Source organism: Mustela erminea, chromosome 2 (genome assembly GCF_009829155.1).
Source record: "Mustela erminea isolate mMusErm1 chromosome 2, mMusErm1.Pri, whole genome shotgun sequence".
In the NCBI taxonomy this organism is placed as follows: domain Eukaryota; kingdom Metazoa; phylum Chordata; class Mammalia; order Carnivora; family Mustelidae; genus Mustela; species Mustela erminea.
In genome coordinates this window covers 137,997,617-138,015,441 of record NC_045615.1, presented here as the reverse complement: position 1 = coordinate 138,015,441, position 17,825 = coordinate 137,997,617, and the positions used below count along the sequence as shown (strand labels likewise).

General features: G+C 37.3%; 1 protein-coding gene across 4 annotated transcripts in view; it reads right to left on the bottom strand.

Moving 5' to 3' along the window:
* Positions 1–17,825, bottom strand: part of SLAIN2 (SLAIN motif family member 2) — a 96,426-nt gene that overhangs the window by 48,957 nt on the left and 29,644 nt on the right. For all 4 annotated transcript variants that reach the window (XM_032334252.1, XM_032334250.1, XM_032334251.1 and 1 more), the window contains one exon: positions 7,200–7,348. In XM_032334252.1, coding sequence (XP_032190143.1) covers positions 7,200–7,348 — 149 coding nt within the window. The remainder of the gene's footprint in view (positions 1–7,199; positions 7,349–17,825) is intronic.

The following is a 17,825-nucleotide window of genomic DNA, read 5'->3' as shown; positions in this document are numbered from 1 at the left end:
AACCACCCTCTCCACACCCCTCCTTCCCCCAGCAACTCTCAGTTTGTTTTGTGAGATTAAGAGTCTCTTATGGTTTGTCTACCTCCCCATCCCATCTTGTTTCATTTTTTCTTTCTTTACCCCCCACGGCCCCTTGCCCTGCCTCTCAAATTCCTCATATCAAGGAGATCATATGATAACTGTCTTTCTCTGACATATTTTGCTCAGCATAATACGCTCTAGTTCCATCCATGTCGTTGCAAATGGCAAGATTTCATTTCGTTTGATGGCTGCATAGTAGTCCATTGATATATATATATATATATATATATATATATATATATATATATATATATATATATATATATATATATATATATATATATATATATATATATATATATATACCACATCTTCTTTATCCATTCATCTGTTGATGGATGTCTAGGTTCTTTCCATAGTTTGGCTATTGCGGACATAGCTGCTAAAACATTCAGGTACAAGTGCTCCTTCGGCTCACTACATTTGTATCTTTAGGGTAAATACCCAGTAGTGCAATTGCTGGGTTATAGGGTAGCTCTATTTTCAACTTTTTGAGGAACCTCCATACTGTTTCCTAGAGTGGTTGCACCAGCTTGCATCCCCACCAACTGCGTAGGAGTTCTCTGCATCCTCGCCAGCACCTGTCATTTCCTGACTTGTTGATTTTAGCCATTCTGACTGGTGTGAGGTGATATCTCATTGTGGTTTTGATTTGTATTTGCCTGATGCCGAGTGATATGGAGCACTTTTTCATGTGTCTGTTGGCTATCTGGATGTCTTCTTTGCAGAAATGTCTGTTCATGTCCTCTGCCCATTTCTTGATTGGATTATTTGTTCTTTGGGTGTTGAGTTTGGTAAGTTCTTTATAGATTTTTGATATGTCATTTGCAAAACATCTTTTCCCATTCTGTCAGTTGTCTTCTGGTTTTGTTGACTGTTTCTTTTGCTGTGCAAAAGCTTTTAATCTTCAAGTCCCAATGGTTTATTTTTGCCCTTGATTCCCTTGCCTTTGGCGATGTTTCTAGGAAAAAGTTACTGTGGCTGAGGGCAAAGAGGTCGTTGCCTGTTATCTCAAGGATTTTGATGGATTCCTTTCTCACCTTGAGGTCTTTCATCCATTTTGTGTCTATTTTTGTGTGTGGTGTAAGGAAATGGTCCAGTTTCATTTTTATGCATGTGGCTGTCCAATTCTCCCAACATCATTTGTTGAAGAGACTGTCTTTTTTCCTTTGGACATTCTTTCCTGCTTTGTCAAAGATTAGTTGACCATAGAGCTGAGGGTCTATTTCTGGGCTCTTGATTCTGTTCCATTGATCTATGTGTCTGTTTTTCTTCCATTTCTTTGAAAAAGACTGATGGTATTTTGATAGGGCTTGCATTATCCATGTAGATTGCTTTAGGTAGCATAGACACTTTCACAATATTTGTTCTTCCAATCCAGGAGCATGGAACATTTCTCCATTTCTTTGTGTCTTCCTCAATTTCTTTCATGAGTACTTTATAGTTTTCTGAGTACAGATTCTTTGCCTCTTTGGTTAGGTTTATTCCTAGGTATCTCATGGTTTTGGGTGCAACTGTAAATGGGATTGACTCCTTAATTTTTCTTTCTTCTGTCTTGTTGTTGGTGTATAGAAATGCAACTGATTTCTGTGCATTGATTTTATATCCTAACACTTTACTGAATTCCTGTAGAAGTTCTAGCAGTTTTGGAGTGGAGCCTTTTGGGTTTTCTAGGTTAAGTATCATACATCTGCTAAGAGTGATAGTTTGACTTCTTCTTTGCCTATCTGGATGCTTTTAATTTCTTTTTGTTTTCTGACTGCTGAGGCTAGGACTTCTAGTACTATGTTGAATAGCAGCGGTGATAATGGACATCCCTGCCATGTTCCTGACCTTAGGAGAAAAGCTCTCAGTTTTTCTCCACCAAGAATGATATTCGCTGTGGGTTTTTCATAGATGGCTTTGATGATATTGAGGTATGTACCCTCTATCCCTACACTTTGAAGAGTTTTGATCAAGAATGGATGCTATACTTTGTCAAATGCTTTCTCAGCATCTATTTAGAGTATTACATGGTTCTTGTTCTTTCTTTTATTAATGTATTATATCACATTAACTGATTTGCAGATGTTGAACCAACCTTGCAGCCCTGGAATAAATCCCACTTGGTCGTGGTGAATAATCCTTTTAATGTACTGTTGGCTCCTACTGGCTAGTATTTTGCTGAGAATTTTCACATCTGTGTTCATCAAGGATATTGGTCTGTAATTCTCTTTTTTGATGGGGTCTTTGTCTGGTTTGGGGATCAAGGTAATGCTGTCCTCATAAAATGAGTTTGGAAGTTCTCCTTCCATTTCTATTTTTTTTTTTAACAGTTTCATGAGAATAGGTATTAATTCTTTTTTAAATGTTTGGAAGAATTCCCCTGGAAAACCATCTGGCCCTGGGCTCTTGCTTGCTTGGAGATTTTGAAGACTGCTTCAATCTCCTTACTGGTTATGGGTCTGTTCAGGTTTTCTACTTCTTCTGGTTCAGTTTTGGTACTTTATACATCTCTAGGAAAGCATCCATTTCTTCCAGATTGTCAAATCTGCTGGTGTATAGTTGCTCATAATATGTTCCTATAATTGTTTGTATTTCTTTAGTGTTGGTTGTGATCTCTCCTCTTTCATTCATGATTTTATTTATTTGGGTCTTTCCTTTTCTTTTTGATAAGTCTGGCCAGGGGTTTATCAATCTTATTAATTCTTTCAAAGAACCAGCTCTTAGTTTCGTTGATTTGTTCTACCATTATTTTTTGTTTTCTATTTCACCGATTTCTGCTCTGATCTTTATGACGCTCTTCTGCTGGGTTTAGGCTTTCTTTGCTGTTCTTTTTCCAGTTGTTTAGGTGTAGGGTTAGGTAGTGTACTTGAGACCTTTCCTGTTTCTTGAGAAAAGGCTTGTATCGCTATATACTTCCGTTGCAGGACTGCCTTTGCTGTGTCTCAGAGTTTTTGAACAGTTATGTTTTCATTTTCATTTGTTTCCATTAATTTGTTCAATTCTTTAATTTCCTGGCTGACTGGTTTATTCTTTAGTAGGAAGCTCTTTAGGCTCCAAGTATTTGAGTTCTTTCCAACTTTCCTCCTGTGACTGAGTTCTAGCTTCAGAGCACGGTGGTCTGAAAATACGCAGGGAATGATTTGGATCTTTTGGTATCAGTTGAGACCTGATTTGTGACCCAGCATATGATCTATTCTGGAGAATATTCCATGTGCAGAAGAATGTGTATTCTGTTGCTTTGGGATGGATGTTCTGAATATATCTGTGATGTCTATCTGGTCCAGTGTGTCATTTAAGGCCTTTATATCCTTGTTGATCTCTGCTAGATCTGGGGTATATTTTGATCTAGTAGAAGAAATTGTATCCCAAATTTTTTTAGGAAAAAAAAAACCTTGTTTGTATACAAAAAATAAAGTTAGATACAATGAAGTTCATGATAAAATATGACTACAATAATGAAGGTTTAAAAAGATTTTTTAAGAAAGGTATTGTTAAGATAAACTAGTTAAAAAAAAACGTTAAAAGAGGAAAGAGGAAAAGTTTAAAAAATTAGAATAAGAAAAAAAAATTAAAAAAATTTAATTAACTTTGTAAGACTAAAGGATCATGGGGAAAAAGCCATGAATTCCATGCATTACTTTTCCCTAGCTCTGAAGTTCCGCTGTTCTCTTTGATTGGTGAGCTTGGTCTTGGCTGGATGTTCTTGCTGATCTTCTGGGGGAGGGGCTGTTGTAGTGATTCTCAAACGAGTTTGCCTGAGGCGGAACTGCACTGCCCTTGCCAGGGGCCAAGGCTAAATAATCTGCTTGGGTTCGTTCTTGGGGCTTTTGTTCCCTGAACACTTTCCACAGAGCCTTGGAGGATGGGAATGAAAATGGCAGCCTCCCAATTCTGGCCTGGAGGAGCTGAGAGCTTGGGGCCCCACTCCTCAGTGTACCCTTGGAGAAAAGTGGTCAATCTCTCCTGTCTCCCTGGTCTCCGGCTGTGCTCCAAGCTCACCCAGTATGTGACTGAGCATTTCTGTTTCTGGTGCATGGCCCCATTTGGAGTCTCCATACCCAGCAGATTCCTGCCATGCTGCTCTTCCGGCAGAGGAAGGTGGGGTCCCTGCTCAAAGAGCAGCAGCCTGACTACTGGATCATGGTTTAAGGTAACCCCAAGCTGAAGCTCACTCCTTGGCTCAGTGTCTGTAGTCAGCTTCCCTGCTCTGATACCTATGAGCTCTGCCACACTCAGATACCCCTGATCCTTCTGTGACCCTGCGGGACCTGAGACCACACTGTCACCTCGAGGGCTCCACCCTCACTTAGCCTCTGGAGCAATGTCCCTCAGTGGAGCAGACTCCTAAAAGTTTGGATTTTGTGCTCTGTTGTTCACTGCTTACCGGGTCCCAGCCCCTCTCCCTGCAGTCTATCTTCCTTTCACTTTGGATTCACTTCTCTGCATGTCCTACCTTTCAGAAAGTGGTTGATTTTCTGTTCCTAGAATTGCTGCTCTTCTCTTCGATCTCCTGTTGGGTTTGTAGGTATTCAGAATGGTTTGATAACTATCTAGCTGAACTCCTACAACCTGATGTTATCTCAGTCTGCTATGCCTCCACCATCTTGACTCTTCTCCCCACATTTGACCAATTTTTTAAGATTTTATTTATTTATTTGACAGACAGATCACAAGTAAGCAGAGAGGCAGGCAGAGAGAGAGGGGGAAGTAGGCTCCCTCCTGAGCAGAGAGCCCAATGTGGGGCTCGATCCCAGGACCCTCAGATCATGACCTGAGCCGAAGACAGAGGTTTAACCCACTGTGCCACCCAGGCGCCCCGACCAAGATGTTTTTAATAAACATCTAAATAGGGGCGTCTGGGTGGCTCAGTTAAGCATCTGCCTTCAGCTCAGGTCATGATCACGGGGTCCTGGGATCAAACCCCACACTGGTCCCCCTGCTGAGTGGGAAGCCTGCTTCTCCCTCTCCCACTCACCCTGCTTGTGTTCCTTCTCTTGCTGTGTCCCTCTCTGTCAAATAAATAGATAAATAAATAAATAAATAAAATCTTTAAAAATAAATAAAATCTTTAAAAAACAAAAATTAAAAAAAATCTAAATAACATCACCTAGGGGCACCTGGGTGGCTCAGTGGGTTAAATGTCTGACTCTTGATTTCAGCTCAAGTCTTGATCACAGGACCATGAGATCAAGCAGTGCACTGGGCTCTGTGCTTAGTGAGGAGTCTGCTTGAGATTCTCTCCCTCTCCCTTGGCTTACACATGTGTGTAAACGCACATGTGCTCTCTCAATAAATAAATCTTTAAATAATATCACCTAACTGGAATGAGTTAGAAATTTTCCAGTTATTACAAATTGTCTACTACCTTGTTTACGTATTTCTAATAATCTTATGAATACAATTTAGATCAAGCCCCAGGATATAATTCTAAAAACACTTAATATTCAGGAAAAACATTTTTGGTCTATGACCACACAACCCTGAACACACCAATCTTGTCTGGTCTTGGAAGCTAAGCAGAGTCAGGCCTGGTTAGTACTTAGGGAGGAGAAACAACATTTTTAATCACATAAAAGCATTTCCTTTTTAAAAAAGGATCCCCTACACGAGGAAAAAGTAACAATTTGGTGTCAAAACAGATTCAGAAGCTCTATAATCACATCTTATGTTATTTCCATATAATAACCACTACTTCTAGCCAACCAAGCTATGCTTTATTGTATGCCAGTTTAACTGTTTGGTCTCCCCTTTGTCTTCCCCAAACATTTTCAGCTTACACTCTAATAAAAGAGCACGATTTTAACAGTTAAGCAAAATAAGCAATTTTAAGTACATGGCTATCAAGTAAACACAAGGCAAAACAAAAAACAAAACAGAAAACCTATTTAGGAGGAGTAATCACATATCAGATCCTCATTACATAAGTATTCCAAAAAAACAGTAACATTCTTAAGAGACTGAAATTCCAAGAAAGAGTCAATAATATTTTTCCTACATTTCTACCCACACTGGCTGCTATATTAAATGCCATAAGTAGTGACAGACACATTTTGTCAGCTTTGTGAGTGCTATTAAACAAAAGAGCATAAAATCAATGTGAACTAAAATGCCAAGTTAGAAACAAAAAACAAGGGAAGGAAAATGAATTCATTTATTAAGTACCTACTATGAGCCAGAGAAAAATGTTATGTTCTTGCATAAACATTATCATCTAGTCCTTAAAATAACCATACAAAGGTCATCATTCTTATGAGAAAACTGAGTTCACAGAAGTTAAATAATGCTCAGAGTCACTCAGTAACTAAGTGCTAGAGTGAGAACGATGTCTCTTAGGTTCTCAGCCTGTACCTTTCCACCACATCAGAATTTTCCCCAAGGGTAGTGAGATGATTTTAGATGATACTGAGTCTTTTTTTTTTTTTAAGATTTTATTTATTTATTAGAGAGAGAGAGAGCATGAGAGGAGAGAGGTCAGCAGGAGAAGCAGACTCCCCGTCAAGCAGGGAGCCGGATGTGGAATTTGATCCCAGAACTCCAGGATCATGACCTGAAGCCAAAGGCAGGCGCTTAACCACTCAGGCGCCCCCTATTTTTTTTTTTTTTAAACTGTTATTTGTTTTAACTTGCATTGGAAGGGAAAAAAAAAAAAAAAAAAAAAAAACCCTGCTGTAAAAATCCTATTGTTTCATGGAAATTTTTAAAAAGATTTTTAAAAATTTATTCATTTGAGAGAGAAAGAGAGAGCGAGTGAGTTCATGAGCAGGAGAGAGCGTCAGAGGGAGAAGCAGACTCCCAGCTGAGCAAGGAGCTTGATGCGGGGCTCCATCCCAGGACTCCAGGACCATGACCTGAGCCAAAGACAAACGCTTAACCAACTGAGTCACCCGGGTGCTCCCATGGGTATTATTTTTTAGGATGAAATTAAATAAAAATGAAAAGATTGGGGGACAAAAGCTATTAAGTAATAGCACAAGGTTATGTGCTTATGGCAAAAACTCATGACGGCATGCACAACGAGATTCAAAAAACACTATAAAAGAAAGAACAGCCTTCCTAAAAATATACCCACTCAACCTTTATCTGTTTTTTTATTAAAGAAAGAGATGAATTTAAAAGTAAAATTATAGACATACCTGACATAGTTTGATCAAGTTTGTGGATAAGAGATTTTTTAGCACATTCAACATCAGGACTTGGGTAATCCAAAACTTGCCTGCACCAAACTAATGGGCTAACTGATTTCTGCATTGGTGTAAGTTTTTTCTTTGGTGATGAATACAGCCTAGAAGAAAACAAAAACATAAGGGTGGCATTCATTATTAAGCATAAGGTCATAGATAGAGATCCTTTTGGACAGATTTAAATTGGGAGGGGGCACTGTACATGTCACAGATTATCTACAAAATCATCCACATTTTACTTCATGCATAAAAAGAAAATGACACTAAAACAAGCCAAATTTCAAATTTCAAATAAACCCAAATGAAGCCAACTGTCCAATCCTAAAATGTCTAACTTTTCTTATAGTCTCATTATAAAAACTGTGAGTAAACATCTGTCTTTACAACAGTTAATTCTGTTTTCACTAGTATTTAGCCAACTCCTTAATATAACCATATCATTAAGTATTGTCTAGGAGACAGAATAAGGAGATAAATACCTATTTTCCACCTCCCAGTCCCCTTCCTACCACAAACCACACAGAAAATCTCCTATTAGTGATTCATTCCTTTTAGTTCAGCAGTACACACTCTATAGCCCTATAAATCCTTAATAACTTAGTATGAATCCATTTATGAAGTTTACTTCAGTCTCGGGAAAGAAGAATAGGACAGTATTTTATAAGCTCCTGTGGAAAGGATCAAAAAAGAAAAGGTAAGCATAAGACAAGGGAAAGAAACACTTAGTTTTTCTACTTCATAGTTTTTTCCTCAGATTGGTCTAGATTATGTCAATTGATACTGATTTATTTCAAATATGATGCCATATGAAAAATGTGAAGTTACCTGAATTCTAACCAGAGTGGTTCCCAAATTAAGATACTTTAAGTGGAATTAATGAAGTAAAAAAAGCATAATTAGATTTATCCACATAGTTAGATGTTTCAATAAGGCCAGGAGTTAGTAATTTCACATTTTACACTGATGAATTTAGGGCAATAAAATGAAGTGTGTTCTGGCACAAATACTTAAATATATCTCTATCGTACCAGAATTGACGAACTACTTGCTAGTGACACCATATATATTTTCCATCTCTTTTCTCATCTCTTCTACTTATAACGTAGCTGTGTCACATCAACTATTTAACTCTTCTCAAGATAATCAAGGCTAACAGGGTAAATAATTTCTCTAGTCAACAATCCATGTTTATTTGGATAAAAATGGAATGAAATCTCAATTTATTAAATAACTTATTAACAGTTCAAAACAAAAAGAAACCAAGGGGGGGCTCATTCTCTTTCCAAGTTAAACACTACAAATGTTTCATAATCAAGCTCTGTCACAGCATTCCCACTGTAATTGTGATTACTATCATATACAGATATTCTAGGTTAGCAAATACTTAATGAACAAAACCTCTTAGGTGACTAAGCATTAATGAAATAACTTTCTAATAGTATCATCACTCTTTCAACATACAACTTTTCCCTACACTGACTGGTGTCACACAGTTTACCCATATGATTCATGTGTAGTTAGTTTCACAGCTAATAGTAGAGGAATATACTAATTGTAAAAAGTGCAAGGAGAGTGAGCCTCAAAAACATGCTCAAAGAAGCCAGACCAAAAACATACGTAGTATGATTCCATTGATATGAAATGTCTAGAAAAGAACACAGAGCAGAAATTAGATTACAACGCCTAGGACTGGAACAAGGAATGGGGAAGAGATTTCTTTTAAGGTGACAGAAATGTTCTAATATGTTGGTGGTGATGGTTGTGGTAACAATGTCATGACTGTAAATATACTATATTCTTGAATTATATGATGAGTTTTCTTGTATATAAATTACACAGGTATGGGTAAATTTTATAGTATGTAAATTATATCCCAATAAAGCTTTCATAAAAAATTGTAAGGTGCTTTTAGAATCTTTAAAAAGACAGAATCTACTATAAACTACTTGAATAAAACAATAATTCAACATCAATTACACTAAAGCATCATTATCTCTCCTATATTGCATGCATGGAAGCTTTCCTATTTTTGTTAATGGCACCATAACTCTTTCACTTATAAAAGCTAAAAATGTAAGAGTAATTTTAGATTCCTCTGTTTTACCATCACCAATAATCTATTACCAAGTCTTGCTGACCCTACATGACAAATTACTCTTCCCTTCTGCTATTCCTATATTTACTTCCCTAACTGGTAATAGAGGCTGTCCCTTCCTTCCATTAATAGATAAAGGTTAATGTAGCCACGTGCACATTCCTAGGGGAAAAGAGGGAGACGGCTTCAATAACCACTGAATATGCCCACTATCTCTTACCACTCTCTCCTCTTATTTCAGTGCCCTATCACGACCCCTCAGTCTAAAAATGGAGTACTATGGCCCAAACAGTATTTGCACAAAATTATTCTTTGGTCAAGGAACCTTTGGTTGAGGTTTCAAAGTACTTCTAAACCTGTCAGAGGACACACAAACTGAGCTGTAGCTCATAACTGAATCCTCTTTTAGGAAGATCAAGGTGTTTCAGTCCCTGAATTTTAAAGAAAAATCCCAAATAAAAATATTTGAATAACTATATGTATTACTCCTTTGTTTCTTACAAACATACAGACTTCTTCAAAATAACTTTTGCCCACTAAAAACACTTTTCTCATTCTGGTGCTTTTCAAGTTTTTAAATAATAGTATTTGCCTTAATTAAGAGGGATTTCATTCTTATGGACACCACCAGTATATAGATGGCTAACGCAACTTAGAACAGATTGAGATTTGTCAAGTTTTTACTTGCCAAGAAAACGTGAAGCATATAACTTCATCATCCTAATTCTGTTAAAATGAAGTCATAGAGCCTCCATCCCTATCCAGCATCAGTAATGTAGGAGGCAAGGGGAAGTGAGCACCTCATCTCCCTTTCACAATCGTCTGTGTGTCAGTGGAGCCCAGTATAGAGCTGATTTTACATCCCATCCGACAAGGAGGAGAAAAAAAGCCTGGGCTCCACTTTTGCTGACATAATGCCTGCATGGCCTGGCAGGGAGCTGAACATCTATCCCATGCACTACATCTAAATAAGACTGCCTACTAAAAAAGAAATATGATTATGAGTCCCCCAATATAACAGCTAGAATGTCCAGGATACAACTGGAAATCACTAATCATACCAAAAAAAAAAACAAAACAAAAAACAGTTAAAGGAGGGACAGAGAACAAAAAAACTTGAGTCAAATTTAAAAACAAAAAGCAAAATGTCAGACATAAAACCAACCACAGCAATAATTACACTAAATATGAACAAGAGTATAAACAATCTACTCAGAAGAGATGGTCAGACTGGATTTAAAAAAAAAAAAAGGCCCAACTATACATTATCTATAGAAGAAACACCTAAGATTCAAAGTCACAGGGAGGGGTGTCTGGGTGGCTCAGCTGGTTAAGGGCCTGCCTTCAGCTCAGATCATAATCCCAGGGTGCTGGGATCAAGCCCCCTGTCGGGCTCTCTGCTCAGCGGGGAGCCTGCTTCTCCCTCTCCCTATTCCTGCTGCTCCCCTGCTTCTGCTCTCTGTCAAATAAATAAAATCCTTAAAACAAACAAAATAAGTCACAAGTAGGTTGAACTAAAAGATGAGAAGATATACCATGCAAATAGTAACCATAAAAGGGCTGGAGTTTAAGATAAGAAATATTACTTGAGACAAAGAAAACATATAAATGTATCAGGTAGGTTTATCAATCAAATGTAAAGATACCTAATAACAGTAACAGAATAAAAGGAAAAAGAGGCAATTGAGAATTTTTTTTTAAAGATTTTATTTAATAGAGAGCATAAGCGGGAGAGTGGCAGGCAGAGGGAAAAGCAGGCTCTCTGCTGAGCAGGAAGCCCAATGAGGGACCTCATCCCAGGCTGCTGGGATCATAACCCGAGGTGAAGGCAGATGCTTAACCAACTGAGCCACCCAGGCACCCCTATTTGCCTTTCAATGGCTCCCTTTAACTACCTGAAAAAAGAACTACATAGAGAAATCAGTAAGGATATGGAAATCCTGAACATTATCAATCAGTTTTACTTTGCCGACAATTAAAGGGCACTCAATCCACCAATAACAGAATACATGTTCTTTTTAAGTGCACATGGAACGTTCTTCGGGTCAGATCAATTCAACTATGAAAAAGTCTTTTTGGGTTTAAAATACCTGGAATTCTTCAAGCCACAGTGGAATTAAATTAGTATCAATAGAAAGAAATTTAGTAAATCCCAAATATTTGGAAATTAAACAATACACATAAAAAACCACAGGTCCAGAAATATATCACAAAGGAAATTAAAAAACATCTTGAACTGAATAAAAGCAAAAATATAACATACCAATAATTAGGTGATGAAGACAGTGAAGTAGAGGAAAATTTATAATTTTAAAAATAAAAGAGGTCTCAAATCAACAATCTAAGCACAAAAAAACTGAGCAAATTAAACAAGGCAGTCATGAGGGAAAATACAAATATAAGTATAAATCAGTGAAACAGAAATATAGGTGGGGGGAAAAACCCAAAGTTGGTTCTTCAAAAGATCTAAAAATGGCGAATCTTTAGATTTACCAAAAAAAAAAAAAAAAAAAAATCAAAAAACACTAATTACCAAAGTTAGAAATAGAGAGTGAACATTGCTACAAACAAGATGTAAAGGAATATTATGAAAAATTTTACGCCAACAGGTAACTTAGATAGACTATACAAATTCCTAGAAAGGTATGTTACCAAATGGGACTCACAAAGAAATAGAAATTCTGAAGAGATTTATAAAAAGAAACTGAATTAGTAATTAGAAATCTTCCTGCAAAGAAAAACCCATGCCCAGATGCCTTCACTTATTAAGATTATCAACACCAAGGAAAATTTCCAATCCCATACAAACTCTTTCAGAAAAATAGATCTAATGGTAAAAGACTGAATTCTTCTCGAACTAGAAATAAAATTAAGGATGCAAACTCTCATCCTGTCTACACAATGCTATCCTAAAGTGTCTTGCCAGTATAAGTCAAGAAAAAGAAATTAAAGACATCATATTGAAAAGAAAACAGGGGCACCTTGGTGGCTCACTCTTAAAGCGGCTACCTTGGACTCAGGTCATGATCCCTGGATCCTGGGATCAAGCTCAGCAGGGATCCTGCTTCTCCCTTGCCCTCTGCCTGCTACTTCCCCTACTTGTGCTCTGTCAAATAAATAAATAAAATCTTAAGAAAGAAAGAGAGAGAAAGACACAAACCAGTCTTTATTTGCAGACAACATGATCCTGTATATAGAAATGACTTTGTAGGAATCCACCAAAACCAAAAACATCCAACTAGAATAAATGTGTTTAGTAAGGTTGTGGGATGTAAGTTCAATAGGCAAAAAATCAATTGTATTTCTAAACATTATCAATGAATAATTAAAATAGGATATGACAAATGAAGTACAATGGTACACTGAAAACAAACAATGTTGAGATAAATTAAAAAGACAAATGTTCATAGACCTGAAGACTCAATATTGTTAAGATATCAATTCTTCTAGACTGATCTACACAACTGACACAATCCCTAAAAAAAATCTCAATAGGCATGCCTATATATAGATAGATAGACAGACAGACAGGCTAATTCTAAAAGTTATAGGAACATGTAAAGAGCAAAGAATGGTCAAAACAATTTTGAAAAAAAAAAGTCCTTAAAAACCAAACCAAACAAAACAACAAGGAAAAAAAAAAAACCCTGAAAATCCCTGGTCTTACTTCCTCCTGATCCATTCTATACAATGAAGCCTAATTGTTTTCTAAAATATGTATCTAAGTATGTTAATATTCTTGTGCTAAAAATTCTGTGCCACTTTCCTTTTTGCCCTTATGATAGAACCCTTTCCAAAAAATGGCCCCCACAGCCCTTGAGGCATGAGCAGTGATCTGTTGCAATACTCTTTTTTTTTTTTTTTTTTTTTTTTTTTTTTTTTTTATTTTATTTATTTATTTGACAGAGAGAAATCACAAGTAGATGGAGAGGCAGGCAGAGAGAGAGAGAGAGGGAAGCAGGCTCCCTGCTGAGCAGAGAGCCCGATGCGGGCCTCGATCCCAGGACCCTGAGATCATGACCCGAGCCGAAGGCAGCGGCCTAACCCACTGAGCCACCCAGGCGCCCTACTCTTTTTTTTTTTAAAGCTACATTTCTCATCCTCCTCCCCCACCCAAATCTTAATAACAGCCATATGGTACTAATTTCTATTCCTGGAAAGCCCAACACTTTCGCTTCTAGGTCACATGTGCATGTTCTTCCCTTTGCCTGAAACAAGGCAATCCTACTCCTTGCTTATCTCACCCTCCCTTGCCCAACCTCAGCCAGCCTATTCCTACTTTTTACTGCATCCTGGCATAAACTGCACTTCACCAGGGAAACCTTTCTTCAACACCTCTCATAAGGCTAGTACTATATAGTGAAGCAAGGTGTTTTTAACAAAGCATCTTTGCAGCCACTTAAAGATGTCCCATCAAAAAGGAAATTCCTCTAACATTCATTCTAGTTACGAAAGACCTACTTTATAATTTGTTCATTTTTGTCCTTTTGAAGTTTTTAAGTTAGTATTTATAAGCTGAAAAGAGACATTTAAAAAACATACTAGAGACAATAAAAATGCTAAAATACGGGTAAACCTCAAAAATATTATATTAAGTAAAAGAAGCCAGCCACAAAAGAGTGCATCCTATACGTTTATATATTCATTCAGCCACAAAAGAGCGCATCCTATATTGTTTATAACAGAATGTCTAGGATAGGCCAATCTATGAGAAAAAAAGTTGATTAGTGGCTGCCTAGGGATGGGAGAGGGATAAGGGGAAGAGAAATGGGAAGTGACTGTTAATGGGTACATGGCTTCTTTGGGGATGTTGAAAATACTCTGAAACAAGACTACGGTGATGGTTGTACTATTCTGTAAATATACTGGAAACCACTGAATACTAAAAACCCTAGTACACTTTAAATAGGCAATTTTGTAGTATGTAAATTATCTCAATAAAGCTGTTTTAAAAATCTGTTAGAAATAAACTGGCCCTCCCAGACACATGAAAAAAGGCTCAACATCACTCGGCATCAGGGAAATACAAATCAAAACCACAATGAGATACCACCTCATACCAGTCAGAATGGCTAAAATTAACATTAGGAAATGACAGATGTTGGCAAGGATGCCGAGAAAGGGGAACCCTCCTACACTGTTGGTGGGAATGCAAGCTGCTGTAGCCACTCTGGGAAACAATATGGAAGCTCTTCAAAAACTTGAGAATAGGGGCGCCTGGATGGCTCAGCATCTAAGCGTCTGCCTTCGGCTCAGGTCATGATCCCAGAGTCCTGGGATCAAGCCCTGCATTTGGGCTCCCTGCTCAGTGGAAGCCTGCTTCTTCCTCTCCCTCTGCCTTCAGGTCCCCCTGCTTGTGCATGCTCACTCTGTCAAATAAATAAAATCTCCAAAAAAAAAAAGTTGAAAAAAATTGAAAATAGAGCTACCAGCAACTGCATTATTGTGTATTTACCCCAAAGACACCAATGTAGTGATCTGAAGGGGCACCTGCACCCACATGTTTATAGCAGCGATGTCCACAATAGCCAAACTATGGAAAGAGCCCAGATGTCTATCAACAGATGAATGGATAAAGATGTGAGATATATTATATATGTATGTACTTATATGTATTTATATATATTTAATTATACAATAAGATCTATAATGGAGTATTATGCAGCCATCAAAAATGAAACCTTACCATTTGTAACAACATGGCTGGAAGTAGAGGGCACTATGCTGAGTGAAATAAGTCAATCAGAGAAAGACAATTATATGATCTCACTCATATGTGGAATTTAAGAAACAAAACAGAGGAGCATAGAGGAAGTGAGGGGAAAATAAAACAAGATCAAACCAGAGAGGGAGACAAACCATGAGACTCTTAATCATGGGAAACAAACTGAGGGCTGCTGGGGGGGAGGAGGATGAAGGGATGGGGTAACTGGGTGATGGACATTAAGGAGGGCATGTGATGTAATGAGCACTGGATACTATATAAGACTGATGAATCACTGAACTCTACCTCTGAAACTAATAATATATTATATTGCTCTGCGGGAAGCCTGCTTCTCCCTCTCCTCTTCTCTGCTGCTCCCCTTGCTTGTGCTCTCTCTCTCCCTCTGTCAAATAAATAGATAGAATCTAAAATAAAATAAAATAAAGTTGTTATGGGGGGTGGTGCTTGGGTGGCTCAGTCAGCTAAGCATCTGCCTTTGGTTCAGATCATGATCCCAGGGTCCTGGGATTGAGCCCCGTGTTGGGCTCCCTGTTCGCTGGGAGCCTGCTTCTCCCTCTATTCCCAGCTCGTGCTCTCTCGCTTTTAAATAAATAAAATCTTAAAAAAAAAAAAGCAACAGATGGCTATTTGCTTAGACCTAGCTTAAATGTTGAAAAACAATAATAAAATTGGAGTGAATTTTAGATTAGTGTATAAACTTTCACAGGTCCAGGAAAAAAATCAGTTTTTAATGCCTCAAAATCATCCTTCCCTATTGAGTAAGGCATAAGTGAGGCTAAAAAAGAGCTGGTCTTCACCAAATTCAATGCATAATCCCTGGCACAGTGATTGACATTTAGAGATGATCAAATATTTGCATCTGAATGAATGAATAAAACAACCATGATTATAATATTTAAAAATGCACATGAAAAAGGTAAAGGAAACATATCAAAGTAAATAAGATCAAAGTGACTATAGACTTTTGTTTCTATTTTTATAATTTTATGATTTTTAAAACTTTCATTAACAGAAGTATCTTTGGTTTTACCCACAACTAAATATAATTTAATGATTTTAAATTCTTAGGATACATCGCTTTATAATGATTTACCAAGCTTTCTTAGTCAATGTGACAATAGGAAGTGCTATTATTTCATATTTTATCAAATGCTTATTACATGCCAGGCATGGTTTCAATATTTTAAAAATACTTTCAATTTTTTTCTTTAAAGATTTTTAATTTATTTTTGTGTGAGAGAGAGAGAGAGGTTGGGGAGGGGGCCTGACACAGAGGAAGAAAAAGCAGCAAACTCCCCATAAGGAGGGAGCCTGATGCAGGGCTCGATCCCAGAATCCCAGGTTCCCAGGATCATGACATGACCCACTGCAAACACTTAACTGACTGAGCCATCCAGGCACCCTAACTCTTCCTTTCAATCTTCACAACAAACTCATGAATAGGTGCTAACTAGGTTTACTCCAGAACCTGTGCTCTTAACTATTGTATTTTACCGCCTAATGAGGCTCTTGGCTGGCTCAGTCAGTGGAGCATGGGACTCTTGATCTCAGGATTGTGAATTCAAGCCTGGTGACAGGGGTAGAATTTACTTAAAAACAAAACACTCCAATGTATTCATCATTCTAATGGTTCCTGTGGTTCTCTGTTCTCTTTTCCTAAGCCCTACCAACCATAAGGGTGTAACTGATCCCCCATCACAATAAAAAAAATCAAAACTCAATTAAAAAGAATATCTTCAGTTCATATATATATAGCAAGAGTCTTTCTGAAATTTTAGATTGATCATGCCATTAACTATGATCAATCTAAACTATGCTAATTTGGCCCATTAGCAAACTTAAAGCATATGTACTACATTTATATGAAGAAATATAAAATACCCTTCTAGTTTTTAGAGAACTATCATTGGTATTACTAGTAATAATGGTAATTATTAGCAAAGCAAATTCATTAAGAAATTCTTAAACAGTTTACAAGCACTGGGATGCCTGGGTGGCTCAGTTGGTTAAGCATCTGCCTTTGTCTCTCTGACAAATAATAAAATCTTGGGAAAAAAAAAAAAAACAGTTTACAAGCACTGAAGTGACATTAACTACAGGGTAGGCAGTATACACATATAAACAGAAAGTATGGCAGCAGAATACAACACAGTGAGCCAAAAAAAGGGCAGAGCAAGCAAGCAAGCTGAAAAGACTAAAGAAAAGCTTTAAAACCGTGAATTCCAAAGTTTCAGTCAGTGACACTCTATGCTTCCATTTTCATTTCATGACTCTCTTGATTCTCATTCCAGTAAGAAAAGGGTGTTTTTTTTTAAATCAAAAGTTTTGATATTCTCTGGGATTCCACAAAAGAGAGGTTGGAAATTACTTCTTCAAAAAGACAGTCTTCTAGTGTTTGAGGCATAGCCATGTACTGCTGGGAAATAGTTACAGTGAGACCAACCTAAAGTGCAGCAATCAGAAACTGAGGGGCTTTTTTTGTTTGTTTTGGTGTTTTGTATTGTTGAGAAAAGACATCAGGAAGGCTAGGAGTCTCAAACTATACCAGACTCTGCAAAATTTTGACAATAGCTACAGAGTATGACGTATATGACTAAACACATAATTTCAGCCACAACCACGTACACGGATAACAATTACTGACAGCAGAATTTATTCCACAGAGAACATAATGTGTGTGTATGTGTGTGTGTATACACATATACACATCCCGATACATAGGTTACATGTATATGAAGTGTGTGTGTATAATACACAC